At 31.9% G+C, this 24,033-nt stretch overlaps 3 protein-coding genes across 3 annotated transcripts; 2 read left to right on the forward strand and 1 right to left on the reverse strand.

Annotated features, from left to right (window-relative positions):
- Positions 1–7,249: 7,249 nt before the first annotated feature.
- Positions 7,250–13,050, reverse strand: LOC135144685 (uncharacterized). Its single transcript, XM_064076738.1, has 2 exons — positions 12,998–13,050; positions 7,250–7,807 (listed from the first exon to the last, which is right to left on the reverse strand). The coding sequence occupies exon 2, from the start codon at positions 7,754–7,756 to the stop codon at positions 7,397–7,399; it is 360 nt and encodes a 119-aa protein (XP_063932808.1). The 5' UTR covers positions 7,757–7,807; positions 12,998–13,050; the 3' UTR covers positions 7,250–7,396.
- A 7,797-nt stretch (positions 13,051–20,847) lies between these two features.
- LOC135144651 (protein JTB) lies at positions 20,848–21,625 on the forward strand. Its single transcript, XM_064076702.1, has 3 exons — positions 20,848–21,107; positions 21,174–21,319; positions 21,369–21,625. Exons 1-3 carry the CDS (start codon positions 21,052–21,054, stop codon positions 21,623–21,625), a joined length of 459 nt encoding a protein of 152 aa, XP_063932772.1. The 5' UTR covers positions 20,848–21,051.
- A 15-nt stretch (positions 21,626–21,640) lies between these two features.
- Positions 21,641–23,464, forward strand: LOC135144649 (glutathione S-transferase C-terminal domain-containing protein homolog). The gene has a single exon (XM_064076701.1). The coding sequence runs from the start codon at positions 21,641–21,643 to the stop codon at positions 23,327–23,329; it is 1,689 nt and encodes a 562-aa protein (XP_063932771.1). The 3' UTR covers positions 23,330–23,464.
- Positions 23,465–24,033: the final 569 nt, after the last annotated feature.

Consider the following 24,033-nt stretch of genomic DNA (forward strand, 5'->3'; position numbering starts at 1 on the left):
TAGGAAACCACAGACGACTATATTTATCAAAAGTCAAGGTTGTTGTTCTACCACTTCTAAAAAGTTTATGTGGTGACACCAATTATCCAGAAATAGATACATTTTTACAGTCCATAATAAGTTAGTGTTGTCTAAATACGAATCTTTTTTAGTAAAAAAATAATATTTAGTGCTAGTCGGTTCGGAAAATGTTTAGAACTTATTAAAACTGGACACAAGTAAAATTAGTGTGAAAGTTATTTGAAATGTTCAAGTTATTTTAACAGTTTCCAGCCCTGTCATCTTACATTTTATCTTTTTTATGTTTTGTGTATTGTGATATTTGCTTTATTTACTCACTAAAATATTGTATTGTGTATACAGGTTTCCTGTACTTTTAAAGTACCCATAAAATGTATTGTTTCTATTAAAAAACAAAAACAAAAAAAAAAAGTTGTTCATTAATATAATTTGATTCATATACAAAAAATCATAAACTGATATTTTTGCCCCATTTTGACAACGTAAAAATCATCTGAGGTTGATAAAAAATTACACATTATTCCGACATATGAAAATTATGTTTATTGCAAACTGAATTTTTGTTTTCTGATATATACAGGGACATTTTTTTAACTCTGAACATACACCATGAAGTCCCTATGTTCAATATGAAAAAAAAAAACATCAATGTATTGAAAGTATACAATCAATATTACATCCAACCTACGTGATTAACAGAAAAAAATTAAACTTGTCGACTTGTCAAAATATAACTTGTAAATTTAAGAAATGAATACAACAGAAAAAAAATTGGTCTAAAGAGTTTAGACAGTACTTCCCTCGCTGTCGGAAACTTGACGACTGCATGCCTATTGTGTTTTTTTTCTCATTACATTTTTGTAGTGGGAATTTAAAAAAAAAATGCGATGACGTCATCAACATTTTTGCAAGGACACGTATATCAGTTGGGATAGATGTAGTGTAATACTAAGAATAAAATTATTATATTCTCAAATTTTCGGGAAAATGAATTGGGTCGTTTTGAATATTGATTTGTAATAATCAATAAAATAACGAAACAATTTACTCACGTATACGTATCAGAGGCAGCTGAAAATCGTGTATGTATAAACATTCTTAATTTAAGATGACAGGCGTAACAGCATACGTGAGAGTCAAACAGAGAAACTGTAAACAAAACGACCATCGGTTTTATTGCTTCGACTTCCGCTTATTATATAAAACATTGGGTTTTATTTTAATTCTTGACGGTGAAATTCACAATTGGTTGATTATAAACATGTCTATTTCACATTCGCGGAACCAAGTGAACGCATAAAACAAATGCAGGTCTGTAATGTTAAAGTCGATGTAAATAAGCTTGCTACCCGTATGTTTCAACCGAGTTTTTCCTTTAACAAATTTTGTGTCTACCAAATTGGGTTGGTTGGGGTGTAATACTAATAATAAGTGTTGCCTTTAATTTAATCAATAAAATAAATTGACTTCATTAATTTTTTTGAACCACCTCTTAAGAAAATCTAAAAAATATGAATGGAATGATAAATCACAAGTACAAACTCATCATATTTTTTGCATTTTAGATAGGATTTATTCAGCAAAATTTAAGGGTGACGTCATCAATTTTTTTAGGAGGGATAAACAAATACATTTTGAACAAAAGTTTACCATGCTTATAATAACTTTAAAATATTCCCAAGATTTCAAAGCATTCGGTTTTGTAATTCCTGATTAAATCGATAAAATAAATTCACGCCTTCATTAATTTTTTTGAGTCACCCTGCATATGCAAATCCAAAAATATGAATGGAATGATAAATCACAAGTACAGACTCATCATATTTTGTACATTTTAGATACGATTTATTCGGCAAACTTTTGAGCTGACGTCATCAGTTTTTTGTAGAAGATAACCAAATATATTTTGACTAAAAATTTATTATGCTCTTTATAACCTTAAAACATCTGCAAGATTTCAAAGCATTCGGTTTTGTAGTTCCTGATTAAATCAATAAAATAAATTTACGCATTCATTAATTTTTTTGAGTCACCCTGTATATGCAAATCGAAAAAATTTGAATGGAATGATAAATCACAAGAAGAGACTCACCATATTTTGTACATTTTAGATAGGATTTATTCAGCAAAATTTTGTGGTGACGTCATACATTTTTTAGGGGGGACGACCAAATACGTTTTGATCAAAAATTTACCATGCTTATGATAATTTTAAAATATCTTCAAGATTTCGAAGCATTCGGTTTTGTAGTTCCTGAGTAAATCAGTAAAATAAATTTACGCTTTCATTTATTTTCTTGAATCACCCCGTATATGCAAATCCAAAAAATATGAATGGAGTGATAGATCACAAGTACAGACTGATCATATTTTGTACATTTTAGATATGATTTATTCGGCAAATTTTCGAGCTGACGTCATCAAGTTTTTGGAGGGGATAAGCAAATATATTTTGACTAAACATTTATTATGCTCTTTATAACCTTAAAACATCTGCAAGATGTCAGAGCATTCGGTTTTGTAGTTCCTGATTAAATCAATAAAATATATTTACGCATTCATTAATTTTTTTGAGTCACCCTGTATATGCAAATCTAAAAAATATGAATGGAGTGATAGATCACAAGTACAGACTCATCATATTTTGTACATTTTAGATATGATTTATTCCACAAACTTTTGAGCTGACGTCATCAAGTTTTTGGAGGGGATAAGCAAATATTTTTTGACTAAAGATTTATGATGCTCTTTATAGCCTTAAAACATCTGCAACATTTCAAAGCGTTCTGGTTAGCAGATTAAAAATTAAATTTCAAAATGTTGTTTTATAATTTTGATTTTTTTTCCAAAAATCTGGACGTTTCGGGTGAAAAGTCGATTCAGAGTTGTAAACTACATGTGTAGGACTATGTTATTTTATACAATTGAAAACCCATTTACTATGTACAATTTTGAAGTGACGTCATCGCATTAGTGGTGGGGATGATTAGACAAATTTTGGTTAGCGTTTTACCATCTACATGATATTCTTAATATAAGTACAAAATTTCACAACAATCGGTCGAGTACTTTCGGAGATTATCTGTCTAATAAAAATCCGGGACAACAGACGGACAGACGGACGGACAGACGGACGGACAGACGGACGGACAGACGGACGGACAGACGGACGGACAGACAGACGGAAATGGGAGACCTATTTCTTCGTCTTCTAGGGGTCATGAAAGATCGAGAAAACGTAAAAGTAGAGAGTCGGCCGACGGACTCGATTACAATACTTCCTTTGCTTACGCTCGGGAAGTAAAAAGTAAAAATATTAAATTGGTACTATCGCCATGCAATCATTCGAATTGTGGGTAGGTACGGATTATTTTTTTGGTCAATTGCTCTAAAAATTTTCGTGTAAATAATGTGTTATTGCAGTTATATGTGGGGGAGTTCCATCCATTTGAAACCAAACATCATTAATAATTAAGTTTTGAATTTGGGGCACTATGTGGTAACGAAGCAGTCTTAAAAAGGAATTCAAATTTTCTTCAATAAAAAATGGACCAGGTTTAAGATTTGGTTTATAATTCTTCTCACCATATTAGCCCTACGGTTATATTGTGCTCTTGTCAAATTTTGCAGACGAGGATTAGTATTTGACCAATATCTGTAAAGATAGAAAAAAGATATGACGGGACAAGGGAATTAACAGTACTAACCGATAATTTTGGGAATAGACTTCACCGTCTAATGATAATGATGTTTCTTCTGTAAATACGATGTTTTGTAAAATGTTTTTATTATTGTTTCTTAAATTAAATACTGTTTCTCAAAAGTCCGTTCTTTTAATTTTATATACTTCTGAACTTAGTTGTTGATGATTTGTGAATTTATAACATTTTTGTATTTAAACTGTTTTAAAACTTTGGGAATTGAAGAGTTGCTTGTTTTGGTTAATGAATGGATTCTCTTCGGAATAACAATATGTTTAATTGTATACTTCTTCAGTTAGGACATAATTTGATCTGTTTCTCTAGCGATGTTTATATTCGACGCATCCGTGGATGTTAAATTTTGCAATAACATAAATTATTCCAGTTGGCACAATTGACTGAAAAAAGATCACGTACAATTTCACTTTTCCAAACCCAAATGAATGTGGAAAACTAGAACAATTAACAACCGAATTTTACAAACAAATTTTCAGATTATATTTGGACAAGCTGACAAGTTTAAATCTTTTTTTTTCTAATTATCACGTAGGTTTCATGTAATACTGGTTGAATACTTACAATACATTGATGTGTTTTTTTTCAGATTGAACATAGGGATTTTATGGTGTATGTTCAGAGTTAAAAAATGTCCCTGTATAACTTGACTTGACATCCTGTCGTGTTTAGTTATTCAGTAAGAATTCTCGAAACTTTTACATACTTTTTCATATTTTTCAAAGATACCAATTTATTAGTTTTTCATTTTAAAATGTGCCATTTTTTTATTGATGTTTCTCAATTAATAATTTCAACATGGTTTGCAAAATGTGGATGCCAGATTGTTTGAAATAACTTTTTTATTATTTAAGATATCTCACTAAGTAAAAGCTACATTTAATAACAAATAGAGTAGCATATATCAGTAGAAATAACCGAGTTATGGCGATTGGGTTATCTAAAAATTCAGCGCCTCCATTGTACTATAAAAAAAATTCTTAACTGTCACATGATATATATTTTTAACACGGTTACATTAACACACTGGTGCCAAGCAGTTGAAATTTTAAATGCTACGTCAGCAAATTTATTTACACTGGAACTTATTATAACATATCATTTAAACATTACGTGATTAAACACTCAACTCTAAAATAAAACCACTTAGTGAAACGTCATAGTGAACTATTCTCATACAGGTATTTCGCAAATTATAGGTTGGAATGCCGCGTTAGCATAAAGACAAATCTGGAGGCGACTACCGAAAGTCTCGATTGCGGGGTCTAGAAAAAACCTAGAAGCGGCGTTCGCTCACCCAAAAACGGCACCACCAATATTTTTTAGGGTAGTTACCCAGAGAGCCAATAATGATCTCTCGAGCGAGTATCAAGCCATGTTTATCTGTTATGTTTTGTGTTGTAAATATATCTGTTAGTCAAAAACAGTGGTGGTTTCATTGACGCACATCGGCGTCATCAATATCTCTTCCACTTCTTTTTTTAAATTGGTGATATTCAAATATCTACATTAATTTGTAACATTTAATTTCGTTGTTAAAGGTTGGAGAGAATTTTTCAATTGCGGAATAAATTCCCCTACTTAAAGTCGGCTTATTTCGCAATTGTTTTTACTTCTCCAGATTGGAGGAATCTTAGATCATATAATTTTTACTGATCGATGATAATTTATTATATGATCTAGGTAAGGGAGGAATAAACGATTTTTATTTCCATATTTTGTGTTTGATTTAGGAACACTTTTCCAATCTTGGAGTTCAGCACTGTGCATTTGAACGCATTCCGCCATTAAAAAAAAAACACAACGTAGGGTTCCATCGTCGTTCACGATCACAGTTCAAGGCCAAATTTTGAATTCTTCGCGGGGTTTAAAATTTTGTTCACATGTCAAATTTTGGCGGGATATTTGAATTACCACACCCTTTCGAATGAAGATTATGAAATGAAGTTGTTTAAATTTGTGGCAAAACATTAACATTGATTTAGTTGCCCTTTAATTCTTGACACACAATAGGGTTCTGTAGAGTGTTACATTGTACATACATTATCTACTATAATATTTATCTATAAGATGATATTCGTTAATACAGCTTAAATCAAAGGTATATTTTTAAATGTCTTTTTATTTGTGATTTAAAACTTCAGATTTATTTGATGCTTATGTGTCAAAAGAATAAACATTATTAATACACTGTTTGAGAAAATTTACAACAATTTATGCAGTTTTATGAAATAAAGGAGATTAATTACAACATATTTTTTCTTCCTGCAGAAAACCGATGGAGAGATATTCCTTCATGACGAATATTGGTTTCTTAACTAATCCTTGACCAAAAATATTCTGTCATCCATAAATTTAATAATTCCATAAGTAAAATATAAAATGTGCAAAGTTGTTCATACCGCAGTAGAGTACTGCTTCTGCGTCGAAGGTGAGGGAACCTCAACTTAGATACCTCAACTTTCAATTTTTTTTATGTTCAAAATTGGTTTTCTTTTTCTACTACTTAACTTGTCATTTATTTAACCGTGTTAATATCTCAAATAAAACGAGAGCCAGTGGCTGGGAAACAAAGAGATGGTAGCTAATGGTTTGTATTAAAAAGTAATTTGTGTTGATGAAATTAAGTATACAAGCAAACAGTTTATTAAAGTTGTGTGTCAGAAAAGTTTTTTGCTCTATTAATAAGTTATTTACTTATTGACTAACTACTCGTTACTCAGAAGAGTATATTTAAAATTCAGATGAAACTCAAATATAATCCATCACTTATACTTAAGTCATTGCTTTTTAAACACATTTGGCTAATGATTAACATGGTCATGAATTTAAAGAATTCGATATTTTACTACATGTAGTAACACATAAGTCCACAGTCACTATTTTTACAAATGTCAATAGCATGCTTGTCACTATGAGAAAAATTACAGTTTGCAGAAAAAATTATCTAAGACGTCTCAATAGATGACTCACGCTTGAACATTTTTGTCAGACAAACAGCACATGATATCGCTTTAACAATAAGTATAAGTTCTAATATTACTTCCACATACCCTTCACCTACTTCCGCCAATGTCAAATAACCAGTAAGTTAACAAATTCAAAACAAAGTGGAAAGTAATAACATTTATGTAATTTAGAAAAGTACACACAAACCCTACATTTGCGTCTTATTTTCACGTGACTTTAATTTGCTCTTGAAATAGATTTGTTTACGCAGAGACCAACAACTTTCGTTAAAAACATTTCAAGAGTCTAATTTTGTAAATTAAATAAAGAAGCGCGCCATTTTTGTTGGGGATATGTGTTAAAAGAATGACACGCGCTTCCTGACCATATTTAAATAAGTTATTTAATATAAGAATTTGTTAAAATTAGATTTAATAAAGGTTTTAAAAATAAATCTGTGAGTAAACACACTAATCTTTTTCTCACTTAGACAGCGTTGTGCTTGGTAAGACAGGCAGTTCGTTTATCAGTCTCCCAGTGATTAAAAATAATAAAGGAGTAGATTACATTTACACAATTTATTAAAACAAATGATAAAAAAATATAAACATAATCAGTCTTACAACATACGAATAAATTAAACACTAATTATAACGAAGATGACAGTGGTTAAATATCCAAAATGTAGATGAGTACGATGTCCAGGGTTGTTAGAATCGCTCTCGAATAAGGCCCTTACGGAAAAACCTGAACCTCATGTCGTCCACGTTGTCGTACAGTCCACTAACCGATCGTTTGTCGATTCTCAAATCTTCATTTTTTTCCGACGAATCCACTACTTCTTCTTCGTTATCTTCATCACTGACTGTTTTCAGGTCTCCATTTTCTTGTGAAGACGTAATTTGCTCACCCTCGTATATTTCTTCATCACCTAGTTGCTCAAACAGTGATCTCTTCGATATCTTCTCTGAAGCAGGAAGGGCAACTTCGTCATCCCTTATGATCAAGAACGACCTAGCCTGGACTGCGGCAACGATACATAAAATACTGAAGACGACTAAACTCTTCATGTTGCTCTTGAAGCTCTTAATTGCTTGAACGGTTATCAAATATTGTCGCTTCTGAAAGACGGTTCCGTATTTATATGAATTTGCTTACGCAAATGAAGTTGCTAATGTGCAATAATTAATATTTTGTTGGCTTTATCTGGCAGTGATAATGATTTGGTTCTACAAGAGGCGGCGAACACTCAAGAAAAGTGTGAGACGGCCCTTGTGACTCCGTTTCAGAAAAATGTTATGTAAAGTTCTAGAACCTTCAAGGTATGAGTTAGTCATAGATTGCATAGTGTTGCGGCAATGGAGAATTGCCAGTCATGATTTTTCTATGTGATAATGATAAGGCTTTGATAAAATGTTAGTGTCATCAGTATTTTTAAGTGGCTTAAAATATAATTTTTAGATGTTTTATAAATTACATTATTAGGAGAGAATAGTTTGTTAATAATTCGAAGAAAGCTAAAAATAATTTAAATTAAGATTTGCTTTCACAGCTGCTGTGTGTTTAATTAGCGTGATTTAATTCCTTGAATCACTATTCTTGAAACTGTGAGATAATCTTTAAAGAAATTTACCAGTGGTTGTAAATGTCAACCACAAAGTTCTTATTGAAATGTCACAAACTCTATTAACAATGTATTACCAAAAACTAACAAATAATAAGAAAATACTCCAACCGTTACGCAGTGATAATGGGTAAAGCTTTTGAACAATTAATTGTTAAAAATGATATGTCCCGTATTAATAGACTTATTGTTATGAAATTTTACATAAAACATACCCACAACTTTCTCTATATAAGGCAAGGGCAGTTCTTAAATGTTTATTACCATACTTTTTCTTTAATTGTGGTGAAATTTTGCATCATGTATACTTAAAAATCAATATATTAATTCATATTTATGAAAATTTCGGAACGCGGTTTTCACCACTGCTTTCAGCTTACAAAACCCTATAAATCGTACCTACCTACCTAGATACAGTAAAAGGAGGTTGTACTGAAGAACAAGAATGAAAATAATTTCACTGCAAATTGCTATATTTATAATTAACATTTATTCGTAGATTAATTTTTTTTGGTTACACTGAGTCGAGTGATTCCGGAGCTAGAAAAACTGGATGAGCGCACAATTTCCTTGAATAAGACAATCTGTCGGAACTTGAATAAACCAAAAAAAGTCTATGAACCAATATTTATGTTGTTATTAAATGTTATTATTAAATATGTAGTTCCTTTCTAAATCTTAAATCAGAAAGAAATGAACTTAATTTGGTATTGAAAATAATTGCATTCATTAACTGATTTTTACTTCCCGAGCGTAAGCAAAGGAAGTATTGTAATCGAGTCCGTCGGCCGACTCTCTACTTTTACGTTTTCTCGATCTTTCATGACCCCTAGAAGACGAAGAAATAGGTCTCCCATTTCCGTCTGTCTGTCCGTCTGTCCGTCTGTCCGTCTGTCCGTCTGTCCGTCTGTCCGTCTGTCCGTCTGTCCGTCCGTCTGTCCGTCCGTCTGCCGTCCCGGATTTTTATTAGACAGATAATCTCCGAAAGTACTCGACCGATTGTTGTGAAATTTTGTACTTATATTAAGAATATCATGTAGATGGTAAAACGCTAACCAAAATTTGTCTAATCATCCCCACCACTAATGCGATGACGTCACTTCAAAATTGTACATAGTAAATGGGTTTTCAATTGTATAAAATAACATAGTCCTACACATGTAGTTTACAACTCTGAATCGACTTTTCACCCGAAACGTCCAGATTTTTGGAAAAAAAATCAAAATTATAAAACAACATTTTGAAATTTAATTTTTAATCTGCTAACCAGAATGCTTTGAAATGTTGCAGATGTTTTAAGGCTATAAAGAGCATCATAAATCTTTAGTCAAAAAATATTTGCTTATCCCCTCCAAAAACTTGATGACGTCAGCTCAAAAGTTTGTGGAATAAATCATATCTAAAATGTACAAAATATGATGAGTCTGTACTTGTGATCTATCACTCCATTCATATTTTTTGGATTTGCATATACAGGGTTACTCAAAAAAATTAATGAATGCGTAAATTTATTTTACTGATTTACTCAAAAACTACAAAACCGAATGCTTTGAAATCTTGCAGATGTTTTAAGGTTATAAAGAGCATAATAAATGTTTAGTCAAAATATATTTGCTTATCCCCTCCAAAAAATTGATGACGTCAGCTCGAAAGTTTGCCGAATAAATCCTATCCAAACTGTAAAAATATGATGAGTCTGTACTTGTAATTTATCACTCCATTCATATTTTTTGGATTTGCATATACAGGGTGACTCAAAAAAATTAATGAATGCGTAAATATATTTTATTGATTTAATCAGGAACTACAAAACCGAATGCTCTGAAATCTTGCAGATGTTTTAAGGTCATAAAGAGCATAATAAATGTTTAGTCAAAATATATTTGCTTATCCCCTCCAAAAACTTGATGACGTCAGCTCGAAAGTTTGCCGAATAAATCCTATCCAAACTGTAAAAATATGATGAGTCTGTACTTGTAATTTATCACTCCATTCATATTTTTTGGATTTGCATATGCAGGGTGACTCAAAAAAATTAATGAAGGCGTGAATTTATTTTATCGATTTAATCAGGAATTACAAAACCGAATGCTTTGAAATCTTGGGAATATTTTAAAGTTATAGGCATGGTAAACTTTTGTTCAAAATGTATTTGTTCATCCCTCCTAAAAAAATTGATGACGTCACCCTTAAATTTTGCTGAATAAATCCTATCTAAAATGCAAAAAATATGATGAGTTTGTACTTGTGATTTATCATTCCATTCATATTTTTTAGATTTTCTTAAGAGGTGGTTCAAAAAAATTAATGAAGTCAATTTATTTTATTGATTAAATTAAAGGCAACACTTATTATTAGTATTACACCCCAACCAACCCAATTTGGTAGACACAAAATTTGTTAAAGGAAAAACTCGGTTGAAACATAAGGGTAGCACGCTTATTTACATCGACTTTAACATTACATACCTGCATTTGTTTTATGCGCTCACTTGGTTCCGCGAATGTGAAATAGATATGTTTATAATCAACCAATTGTGAATTTCACCGTCAAGAATTAAAATAAAACCCAATGTTTTATATAATAAGCGGAAGTCGAAGCAATAAAACCGATGGTCGTTTTGTTTACAGTTTCTCTGTTTGACTCTCACGTATGCTGTTACGCTTGTCATCTTAAATTAAGAATGTTTGTACATAAACGATTTTCAGTTGCCCTTCATATTACTAGACAGCGGATTTTTGTCGGGCCACGTCACGATTATAGGTGGGGACGCGCTGGATCGCCGGGACTCAGTAGCGGGTGATAGATAATCACTGAATTTAATCAGTACTAATTCCATAAATATAATTAACGATTTATTAATCAAACGGCTAAGTAAATGAGAACGGGAATTAACAGCAGAGTGCAACGAAACAGCGTTATTCTAATCTCAAATAAACGAAGTGCAGTCCGCAACCGCAATGAATTCGTATCCCGTACGAGCCGTACCGAGTTTGGCCTTGCCTAGCCCGACAGAAATCCGCTCTCTAGATATTACACACCGGCGCCGTATACGTGAGTAAATTATTTCGTTATTTTATTGATTATAACAAATCAATATTCAAAACGACCCAATTCATTTTCCTGAAAATTTGGGAATACAATAATTTTATTCTTAGTATTACACTACATCTATCCCAACTGATATACGTGTCCTTGCAAAAATGTTGATGACGTCATCACATTTTTTTTTTAAATTTCCACTACAAAAATGTAATGAGAAAAAAAAACACAATAGGCATGCAGTCGTCAAGTTTCCGACAGCGAGGGAAGTACTGTCTAAACTCTTTAGACCAATTTTTTTAAATTAAAACAGGCTGTAAAACCTTGAAATTCAGCACAGCTTCATGAGCCCAAAACGAATTTTATTTTTTTTTTAATATACTTTAAAAACAGGGCAAAGTCTTTATAATTTTAATTTTAAAAATATATCTTAATAATTATGAAATCGATAGATTTTACACCTAAAGTCATTTTGTACTCAATAGATCCCCATAGTCAAATAATCATAAAACCTACTGATGATTTTGAGTTTAAAAATCATTTTGTAACAAAAAGGTTTTCCTTTTTCTTTTCTGAATAACATATCTCAAAAGTTGGATGTGTCAAATAATTTTATTATAACATACTTTTTTGTCAAGAATTTATTTAATTTTTTTTTAATTGTAAAATCTATTGATTTTGTACTTAAAATCCCATTTTCTGAACAGACCCATATATGTAATAGTATTTATATTAAGATTAATTTAACTCATTATCCTATTTTAGCAAAGCAGAAAATTATTACAACAATCCTTAAATAATTCAAATCTGTAGCTACTATAAAAAATATAAAAATTATAATTTATGTTTAAATGTTGAAAAGTCTAATTTAACGGCACAGTGAAATGTTACCACGCATTATAACCCGCTACATGATTTATGTAGGTACTAATTAAATTGCCAGTGAGGTAAAAATTTGCCTCCACCAAATTTAATTGCACACCTTTTCCGTAAAAACGCTTTAGCTCTCGCCTCTATAGTGTATTTATTTAAATAATTTTGTTAAATGGGTTGATATGTTGCATAACAACAATTTGAATTTGAAAATCTATCCATGGATAGTTCTAAAATTGGAGAATATTAAGCTTAAATATTCACAACTCTAATTTGTTTGTGTTGGATTTGACCTGCAGTATACGTAGAGTCCCAAAATACGTGGGTAGACATTGTTCACACTTCCAAAAATATATTATTTATTAGCACTGATACTAAACATATTTTAAAATAACAACTATTTTTTAGTAAAAATGTGTCCATATTTGTTACATTTTGATAATTTTAGAAAAAAACAACGATGTTTATTTAAGCTATTAAGTTAGCCAATATTATGTTTCTATTATTTTTTTTATTTATTAAAATATCATAGTTCTATTTTTGTTATTTATGTATATTATATTTTCTGTTTGATATAAAACTGTTTTTGAAAACAAACCGTCAGAAGATATTTTTAACCAATACGAACTTTATTTATACCACCATCACCATGGTGAAAATTAAAATGTTTACCATCGAGAGGTATTTCTGTGGTTAAACTAAACCATTGTTTCAGTGTTTTGCCTCTACGCAAGTTTGTTAATTTTAGCAGTTATCACTTAGTGGTACCTACCGTTCTACGATTCCATACTTTTTTGCAGTAGAGTACTAGATGATGTTCACTGCACTAGCATGTGATTTTTGATGAATGCTTACGATTTCAAAAAACCCATACGTAAATTTAAATTAGAATTTCAAATTTTTGTTTAATCTGTGACTCATCGTCAAAATTCATTTCTACATTACCGAAAGATAGAAAACTAAAACTATTATTACAGTGTGTGCTTGGTTAAATTTTCATCTTCAGTATTTTAAATGACTGTCCTTAAGCAACTAATAAATCGTAACGTATCACGTTTGTAGGAAGATCTCTTAGTGCGCCACATTTTTGAATTTTGAAACTGAAGTAAATTGAACGTTTAATATAACGGTGTAAATATTTATCTCGAGACTAATGTCAGACCTAATAATGGAGCTTCAAATTGATCTGTTGACTGTCAACAACGCGACAATGTGCTAAATGATGACCAAAAGTTCCGCAAAGAGACAAAATCAACTAGATGTTACTAGAAACACTATTAATTGCATAAAGGAATATGCGTTGTTTCTTTGGTACAAGATTGTCAACATTCAATAAAGAAACTCTAACCAAGAAATATTCTATTTAACGAACTGAGTTTAAAAACATTACCAGAATTTGAATTTAAAAAATTGTAAATATACCAAGAGGACTGGACTAGCCTAATGAAAAAATATGCTTCGAAAACAAAATCACGTATCTAGTTCTTACTTTTTTCTTAATTTTAACATTCCAAGGAGTTAGTACAAAAAACAATGCCAGTTGGAGTTATGCACTAACGTATCTGTTTAGGGGTATAAGTTTAAAATGTTCGTTGCTCGCAAATGCAAGGTTTGGAAAAACCGAAGTTGTAAATTTACAGTAGAAATATTGGTTCTATACAAATTTTACCCCCTTAGGGGATGGATTTCGAGAAATCCCTTCTTAAATGATGCCTCTAGTATAAAATGAATATCTTTTCCAAATTTCAAATGTCTATCATTAGCGGTTTGGGTTGGGCGTTGATAGGGCCTAATCGGAATATTTCCTTTTATATATGTATGTAGATTATGTTATAACCTATAATTTATATTATACAACTTGCTGCTTTTAGTATTACAGAACCTGTAAAATGTAGTAACTTCATGCATACTAATATTGTATAAATTATTAAAATAATTTTTCATCACCTAATCCAAAATGAGTCGAAAGTGTTTCTGCATTAAATCAGCATAATTGGAACCAAGTACCTTATTTTTCATTCTGATTCTAAAATAAAAAAAATAAGTAGAATCAGAGGTTTGCCGGCCTGGGGTTAATGCTATACTTAAATGGGTGTAAATGACTGCGAACCGAGTCAAAGTGCCGGATTAGTAAACGCCCGTCCTAGACCAGAGTTGAGGTTCGCCGAAATGCTTAATAACATGGTCAGCAAATTATTGCAAAATAAACAACCAACTACCTATAAAGACTGCATTAACACAGTTTGTTCAGGAATGTCCTGATAAATTTTTACTTCCCGAGCTAGGGAAGTAGGTGCTGTAATAGGGTCCGTCCGACGGATGGTTAGTTCTAGACCCCTACAGTACGAAAAAAGTGGTCTCTCGTTTCCATCTCTCTGGTGCCTATATCCATTTTTATTAGACACGTAATCTCCGAAACTACTTGACCGACTGTTGTCAAATTTTGTAGGTATGTATATTAGGAATTTACTGACTTTTTTTTTAATATTTTCCTTAAGAATATTTAAATTATATATTATTAATTGTTTATAAACCGTTTTATTTAGTGTCTGATTCTGATTACAATAAAGATTTCATTAAACTATATGTAAAATAAGGTTTTTTTCACCTGCCGACGAAACGACTGGCCGATCGAATTGCCGGTCAACAATACAGCCTCATTTTAACATCTATTTTTACAATGACATGTAGATGTAAGGTTTTTAAAATTCCGATATTCTAAGTGATGAATTTCTTTTCATGTATACAAAAATTGATAACTGAATAAGAATTTCTTTCACACTAAATGTTATATCGAATTCTTTTTACTTTACTTCATCTACTGCTTCTTTAACATATGTATTTCTTGTCCTTATTTAAACGCCAACCTGCTATACCTACTGTGTCTTTAACAGGCGCGGATACAGGATTTCGTTCAGGGGGGGGCAATTTTTGTGCAATTTTACCTATCTGCCAGAAATTCGTTCTAAATAAGAAAATTTATAAAATTTTAGCTAGTATACTCTTTTTCACATAACATGAGTGACATTTGGTTCTTTTCATTACACGTATAGTGTACAGTAGAACCTCGATAATCCTAATTAATTGGGAAAAGGTGTGTTCGGATTAACGATTTGTTTGGATCAGCAATTTTCCCAAAAATCTGAAAGGGAATTGATTAACAACTTCATACACAACTGAAAACAAACTTCAAGAAATAAACCTAAATTTTATTAAACAAAAATTAAAGAATTCTTAAGCAACAATGGATAATAGATACATTCTAAAAAAATATTACTCCGTGACAATAAACACGCTATCTTTTGGAATAAACATTGCGGGATCTATACATACCCTGAAATATTTCAGAATTTTTAGATGAATTTTTCAAAAATGAAATTTTCCATTATTACCTCCATTATGCAAATTTCGACCCATTCTCGACGATTTTCGAAATAAATATATTTTCTAGTAGATTTTGGACCGCAGAAGTCATTTCTGGCTTCATTTCTTCGATAACTTAAACCATTTTTCCAGAATCGTTGAAATATCGCAATTTTTAAAAATTTCGAAAAATTCGAATTTCACAGCGAATTTTCCGAAAATATTGCTTCGTTACCATAAACATGGTATATTTTTGGAATCAGCACGTCGGGATATAATATCTCTGAATTTTTTCAGAATTTTTAGAAAATTTTTTCGTAAAATGAAATTTTTCTCATGCAAATTTCGACCCATTTTCGACAATTTTCGAAATTTAACTAAATACTTTCTCTTGTAGATTTCGGGTCTCCGATAACTTCATCCGTTTTTCCAAAATTAGTTAATTAATTCAGTGCTTTGAAATATCGCAATTTTTAACAATTTCAAAATATTCCATACAACATATGCAGAAAGATCTTGCGTCATTTTTGGAAGTGGATGCATGTTTTCAAGTTCAGACCGGATTGCAGAGTTTTTGTTCGGATTAAAGAGGCATCGACTTCAAATAGCCTCTGTTCGGATTACTGGATGTTGAGAGAATCGTGAGTTCGGATTATAGAGGTTGTACTGTATTTACAAAATGAAATATGATTTCAAAATTTTGAAATTGGTCAAAATAAAGGACCTCGGTCGTGTGTCAGGGGGGGGGGCAATTGCACCCATTGCCCCCCCCTGGATCCGCGCCTGGTCTTTAATTAAAATTATTATTTCATAAATAAGATATAACAGTGTCGGATTGAGGACATGTGGTTCACCGGGAAATTTAGAAAATGCGGCCCTGTGGTATTATATGCAGGTGTTGTTTGGGTATTATTACTATTATTTTTTTCAGTTTTGCCGGCGACATTGGTGTTTTGAAAAAATGATGTTGTTTTTGGAATTTTGATGAGGCTACCAAGAAAAACAAAACTACTTACTAAAAAAATTTTCAAACAATAATTGCAGAATTTCACGGTACTCGGTTTTTGCAATTTCAAAGTTCAATTATATAATATTGTTATACCATGTTGATTTTTTGTCAAAAAATCTGGATGCTAAGGATAAGCAGTCAACACGATTTCATAAATTACACTACACAACACCTGCAGGTCTATGTTATTTTATAAAATTTAGAGGACATTTATTTGTTCGGCAAGATTATCAAAATAACATCATGATTTTTTGGGAAGAACTTAATCGAAACAATTTTGATTAACGATTTATCATCTATATTTCTATAAACTTAAAGCGTTTGCAATATTTCAGTACATTCACTTTTGCAATTTTAAAGTTAAATTGTAAAATACAATTTTGAATTTTTTCCCAAAAATCTCGATGTCTAGGGTAAAAATTCAACACGGATTTTAAATTACACATACATAGACTATGTAATTCTATAAAATTATTATAAGTGAAAACTCGACACGATTCATAAATCACACATCTAGGAATATCCAATCCAATAAAATAATATAAGTATGCCAAAAAAAGGGACAAATTAGTAGTAGGTAAAATGGTACGTTTCACCCCACATTTTGTTTTTTTTTTATTTATTATAAGGTGCTTTAGATCAGTTTTGTCGTTGAAGCGTTTTTTTTTAATTTGTTTATAAAAATCGCAAAGTCGGCGGTTTCTGTATGGATTCGTTGGAATCATGAAAATAGGGTGAAATGTAAAAAAAATATATTAAAAAAATTCACGACAAAAATTGACCTTCTATTTTAAGTACCTTAAAATAGATGGAAAACTGATTAAAAAAATAGCTTAAATACCAAGTTAAATTACAAGATGTTGCAATTTTGATTTTTTTCTCCAAAAATCTGGATGTTTAGGATAAAAACTCAACCGGGGTTCATAACCACATGTGCATCATTATCTTATTTTATAAAATTTAAACAATATTTGCTACTGTAAATTTTGGCGATGACGTCAACAAATTGTTGATAGAGATCATTAGCCGATTTGACAACTGGTTCAGTAGTTTCGGAGATTATTTGTGTAATAATAATCCTGACAGATGGCCGACAGACAGACAGACAGACAGACGGAAACAGGAGACATATTGTTTCGTACTGAGTTTACGCTGTGAAAGTAAAAAGATGCTGTTATCCAATATTTACATAGGAGTATATCATTTTTACGCGTTTGTTATATTTTTAGGAATATTTAATGCATTTGCAATTGTAACATCCTGTAGATCGTTTCGGGTCCCATTGGGAAATTAAGATAAGATCATTCTTTTTTTTAAGTTATTAGTAAGTTAACTGAAGGAATTTTAGTACCTATTTTTTCGTCCCTCTCGTTATTATTTCCTCGTCCCTGAAGTAGGTACATACAATAAAACATACCTAGCTTTTTCGAAAACTGATAAAATTTGACTTTGCGAATTTTATTTTTTCATAGGAACCCCTATCAAGTTAACATAAAGATATCTATGCGGTGATAAAGTAAATGTAAAAAAGGTACTACGTATATCTGTTAAGTGACTTTTGCCAGTACAAAAATTTGTGATAATGTAATCAACATCACAAATTTTGAGAAAATGGAGTGAGCCGTTCTTGATTTAATCAATAAAATTTATCTAATTGTGTCCACCAACAGTCAAATGACGTAACCTTTTTTTTTCATAGTAACTCATCTTTACATTTTATAACATAACATACTCCTATATTTGTGGTTTATGAGTCTACCTTGATTTTTATCACAATTAGTTTGCAAAAATGTGTGTGCGCACAGTTGAAATTTGAGTTTCGCCAGTTCGCGCATAACGACTGCCGGTGGACGTGTGGATTTCTATATAGAGAACTTGACTTCTGCTAGCGTTAGATGGATCCCCTTTCTTGTCGACTTTTTTTTGTTTGAAGTTCTGCCTCGATGATTTTAGATCAATTTTTCTAACAACTGAAATGAACAGGTAATGTTAATTTTTAATTTTGGCAAATAATACTACACATGTCTTCCTGCTTGATGTAGTTTTGGCATCGAAGTTATAAATTCTTCCATTAATTAAGTTTCTCACTACGTTGACTGTCTTGAACAGCTTTAAAAAACCTCGGAAGCGTTCTGATATTTTTTCCTTTTTTTCGTATTTGTCACCAAAAATTTTCTGTTGCATTAAATCTTCTAATTAAGGTGACCAATATGTAACACAAATTTAATTTTGTAAAAGCCAATGTGTATATTATCTTCGCCATTAAACTATTAAACTTTGTCGTAACTGTTATGTATGATCGACTTGTTCTTGATTAACTGCATGCCAAACATATTGTTACAAAAGAAACCCATACGCCGCCCGGATACGACGCCTGTGGGTCTTCTAGTATGTATGTGTTTATTCCGGTATGTACGGCGGTGATGACTCATCGGCCGGGCGGCGTGGTGTTCGCTGACGAAAAACCCGGACGCGGAAGTCGCGATGGGCAACCCAGAAAACCCTCGAAGCGGCGTTCTCGAACATAATCGCTGTGTAATGATCAGTAGTGTAATTCGGGTTATTAAGAAATAAATTGTTGAGTTTTACCCACGTCGATTTTATTCACCGGTAATCGTAACAATATATATTCGTTTTCATCGGTAGAATATAAATTAATAGATTCATTCGACCACAGAATCCCTTATTGCCAGTCCTCAAGAGATGTCCTCTAGATGAAGAGTATCGATTGTTCCAGTACTAAGATTGAATCCTTGTTTTATTTATGGTGTTAAGGCCAAACAATTTATTTTTTTGGCGCTATTACAATTTGATTGTCTAATCTAGAATATTTGAAGGAGTTAATTTAAACCCAAAATAAATAACGGGAGCAGTTATCTTTGATCAGTTGCCCTGGACTCACCCCAGTTTTAAATAGTTCCTGGAGTTTTAACCGTCAAACAATTTTTAACACATTGCTACATTGCATTGCGCTTGGTGCGCTTCTTTGTCCATTAACTGGTTTTATTCTTTGTGTAAATGAAAAATTAATAGTAACAGTAGGAACATACATAAACAAAACATTGCTATGATAAAGAAGATGATAAAGAACATGACATACTTATAATGTAATAATTTAAACAATTATATAGTAAATTATACGCCACTAAAATGTCTGGGTCAATCAGTTATCCGATAAAAAATTGAATCTCGTGGTAATATACACTGACCGGCAAAAAAAACCCGGCCACCCTGAAAAATTTCGCAAAACCAAACTTTAAAAATGTATAAATTAGCAAAAAAAAAAGACAAATAAACGCAGAATTAAATTTAATTTAACAAAATAACAGAAACAGAGCGACAATTTGAGAGACGTCTTTAAGAGTTAACGGCCTTGTTTTCGTATGAAAACGTTTATTAACTACAAAACTTATAATCAAACGATGAAAAACACTGTTCACAACAACAGCCTTCTTTACTGTTTTAATTATCGTACTTGGTCTGTTTCTGTTCTTTTGTAAAATTAAATTTAATTCTGCGTTTACATGTCTTCTTTTTTTGCTGATTTGTACAACAGGTGTCAATAGTAAATGGTTCTTTAATAAAATAACGATCACTAGTTAAATTAATAATTTTTAAAGTGGTCTTGCGAAATTTTTCAGGGTGGTCGTTTTTTTTGCCGGTCAGTGTATTTTAAGAATATACGATTGTGATATCCATGCTACAGAAATGTTATCTCAAAAAGTACGAAATGTTCTACAAGATAAAATATTTTTTATCCATAAGTAAACAAAAACAGGTTTGAAAATCCAGTTCATAATATGTTGTTAAAAGCTTCGGGGCCAGCCAGTTCATATCTCAGCAACTGTGGTACGTATACATCCATAGCCAGTTCCAAAAAAGTTATGATTCAGTTTATTCAAAAATTATATTTATCCTCAACGTCGCCAAAAATGATTGAAACGAAAAGTAAAAGTAAAAAGTAACTGCACATTGTTCTAATCGGTTTATCACCTTTATTGAACATAATAACATCTATTGAATCTGTTATTCACTTTACAAACAGTTAATATTATTTCAGAAATAACAAGTCTTTTAGAAAAAATTAAAACGACTTGTACTAAATGATTAGAAATTAAATACGAATCAATTTGCTTTTTATCTAGAAAAACCGTATTTTGCAATTATTTTTGTATTGTGATTAATACTAAACTAGTTTTCTATTAACGAAATTTTCATTATTATTTTTTTTTAACCATATGAAATCCTGGTTGGATGTTTTTCCTCTCCGCCACTGGCTACTCTAAACCACTATTGTCAGATATTGCGCAGGCGCCCAAGCACAAAACGTACGAACGTAGTGACAGAATGTCAACATGGTGATAAAAAAATACTTGTTTCAATAAGAAAAACCTTAATTACTAGTGCGAAACTCAAACTTTTTCTCCGAGCATATCACCTTTCAAACCTCAAATATGATTGAATCCTGCCCAAAGAAACGCATGTTGCTCGGCATCACGTTTTTAGGAATGTGCGTATCACAACTTAACCTAACTTAATGTTGTCTGCAGATTCTAATTTCACATCGTAATTTTAGTTTAACAGTTCTAGTTTTATTCGTTGAATCTCATTGGACAGAAAGTTCGAGCCCCAGCAGGAAACGAACTTTCCCAATTGAGCAGAACTCGACCTGCTGGGAAAAAGAAAAGTACGAAGTCATCAAAGACTGTGAACCGTGCTCAGGTACAATTTCGACTCGCTTAACGGCGAAAATTAACTAATTTAATTGCAGCATTTGAAATCGCTAGTCAAAGTATTGGAGTTTGCGTTCACACTCATTTTAAGGAAGTTCTACGATGTGCCAGTGGTGAAACTGTTACAAGAAGTTGTGACAAAGCTGCGTACGTGGACGAGAGAGCTTTCTGGAGGTTTGAGGTTTTTATGTTCATCACGGCAGCTGCGTCCACGTTGTGCGTAACAGCCAGGAAAAAAGTTCTCAATACACGTATGCTTCACAGAGTACAAAGACAAATTGCCAATTGTGTGTAACTAATAATATAAAAAATGGATAATCTATATATCGCGGCGTACCAGTTCGATAAAATCAACTTTTATGTAGACCTCGAATCTCTAATTATCCTGAACATTTACAGAATTTCAGGAAACGAAAATATAAAATTAAACATCAAACTACTTGATGATGAGCCGAAAGGGGCTTTCATTAAAGTAGACATGAGTCGGGTCACATTTGAGATAATTGAAACTTTTCCGGAAGTTGCAAGTTATTGTGTGTGGCCAGTAATTGTTCAGGATAATTATGTTATTGCTGGTTTGTGTTCAGTAGCTCGACAAATGATCAAACACTCAGAGCACAAGAAAGTAAAAAAGCTTCTTGGGTTTCGAGACGCTTGTCTAATGGCGTGCAGTGAAAGCTCAATTTGGACTAAATTTTGCGAGGTTGACATGGTCAGTACCATAAAAAGTATTCTTCTTAATCCGTCGAGTTATTTTGACGGAAACGTGTTGAAATTACCTCAAGATATGTCAAGGTTTGAGTACCACATGGGACAACCTGTACGGATGCACAACATTTATAAAGTCGCCAGAGAACAAAGCAATGATAAAGCAATCAAAAGTAGCATTCCTATTGATAAGTTGGATCTTCACCACACTTTTGGAGAAGGACCTTTTATGACTTTGTCAGATATTATATTATTTTCGTGTACGGAAATTTTCCTCGCATTGTGTCCGGAAGATAGACTAAGGGAAAAACTACCTCTAACTATAAATTGGTTTAATACCATGAAAGAAAAAAACGTAAATAAAATGAAATTTTCTTTGGATGCGCTAGGGAATGATGTGACTACTATAGTTGTACCTGATATTGTCAAACAAAGTTTGTACACTGCTAATCCTGGAAGATATAAACCAGAGAAACGTATTTACACTAAACAAAAAGACATCACAAATTCCCTCAGGATTATTAATAACAATCACATAGAAATCGCGAATTCCTTGTACCCTTATGGTGATGATGTTCCCTTTGATTGGTCTAAAATACCATCAGAAGCAAATCCTACGAGTGGAGCTTTGCCAGAAAATCGGGCTTACCGAAAGTGCGATCAGTTGGAAAACCTCGCAAAAGCAGTAATAAAACTCGTAGGTTCAAAAGAGTGCCGAATTGTCGATTTTTGTAGTGGAAGTGGTCATCTAGGGATTCTTCTCGCTTATTTATTGCCAAAATGCACCATCATTTTGGTTGAAAATAAAGAACTCTCTTTAGTTAGAGCCAAAGAACGCATACTCAAAATGAATTTAACCAACATTATCATTTTACAATCAAATTTGGACTATTTTATTGGTTCCTATGACATCGGCGTTTCTCTTCATGCTTGTGGCGTCGCCACCGATTTAGTCATTCAGAACTGTATAAAAAATAAAGCCCATTTTGTTTGTTGCCCTTGTTGTTATGGAGGAATTCACGATTGTTACCATTTGACGTACCCAAGAAGTGTTCAATATCAAAACCTGAACATGGATCATAAAGATTACTTGACTTTAGCTCACGCGGCTGATCAAACTCACGATCCTAATAACAGAAAAACTACACAAGGATTTATTTGCATGGATGCTATTGACACTGACAGGAGATTGTATGCTGAAAGTTGTGGCTATGAAGTACATTTAGGAAAATTGCAGCCGTTTTCTTGTACAAATAAAAATAATTTGTTAGTAGGTATTTGTAGTGGTTAATTTCGAAGTTTTTAAAACTGTACAAGTATTTTTGTGGTTGTATTTAATGTGGCAGTTGTGACAAAATTTAACTAAAATGTATGTATGTTTTTTGTATTGTCGATATGTTTAATTATAAAAGTATTAAAAAATAAATTTTGTTTTTTATTGAAGTGTTATGTTTTGATGTTCGTTTGAAGCAACAAAACTTTCTAAGTGCCAGGCAACCCGTAATACTTGTTTATGTGCACCTTGCCTAATAGTGTTGTTTACAATTATGTCACAAGGGGGATAAAAATATTGTTACTAAACTACTGCCCAACGCATCACGAACAACATTTATAACTAGTCTTAGTTGAGAATTAGTAAGTATTTAAATGAATGAAAAAGTTTTTATGTATGTTGAAAAACTAGTGCAGTAAACCATTATTTTATGTTCAAGAGGGTAGGATCTCTTGAATATAAAAAGTATGTTGTACGTATTCTCATGAATTCAGAAATGTACTATTTTCCCGTTTCTTAACAATGCGCTCTTTACCTGTTTCAGATCTTTAAGTACGGAGAATTGGTTAATCGTTTTTCTATCACTTTGAACGTTAAGCGGCTTTAAACTTGTCACAATGAAATTGATTCTCGTTTGATGAACATTGCATCTAATAAATAACTATTAACAACGATAGATATAAATTTATGACAATTAAAATACTTGAGGCTGTATTATAACT

Source organism: Zophobas morio, unplaced genomic scaffold, assembly GCF_036711695.1.
Source record: "Zophobas morio isolate AGI-343-1 ecotype UQ-CSIRO unplaced genomic scaffold, CSIRO_AGI_Zmor_V1 ptg000108l, whole genome shotgun sequence".
NCBI classification, from domain to species: domain Eukaryota; kingdom Metazoa; phylum Arthropoda; class Insecta; order Coleoptera; family Tenebrionidae; genus Zophobas; species Zophobas morio.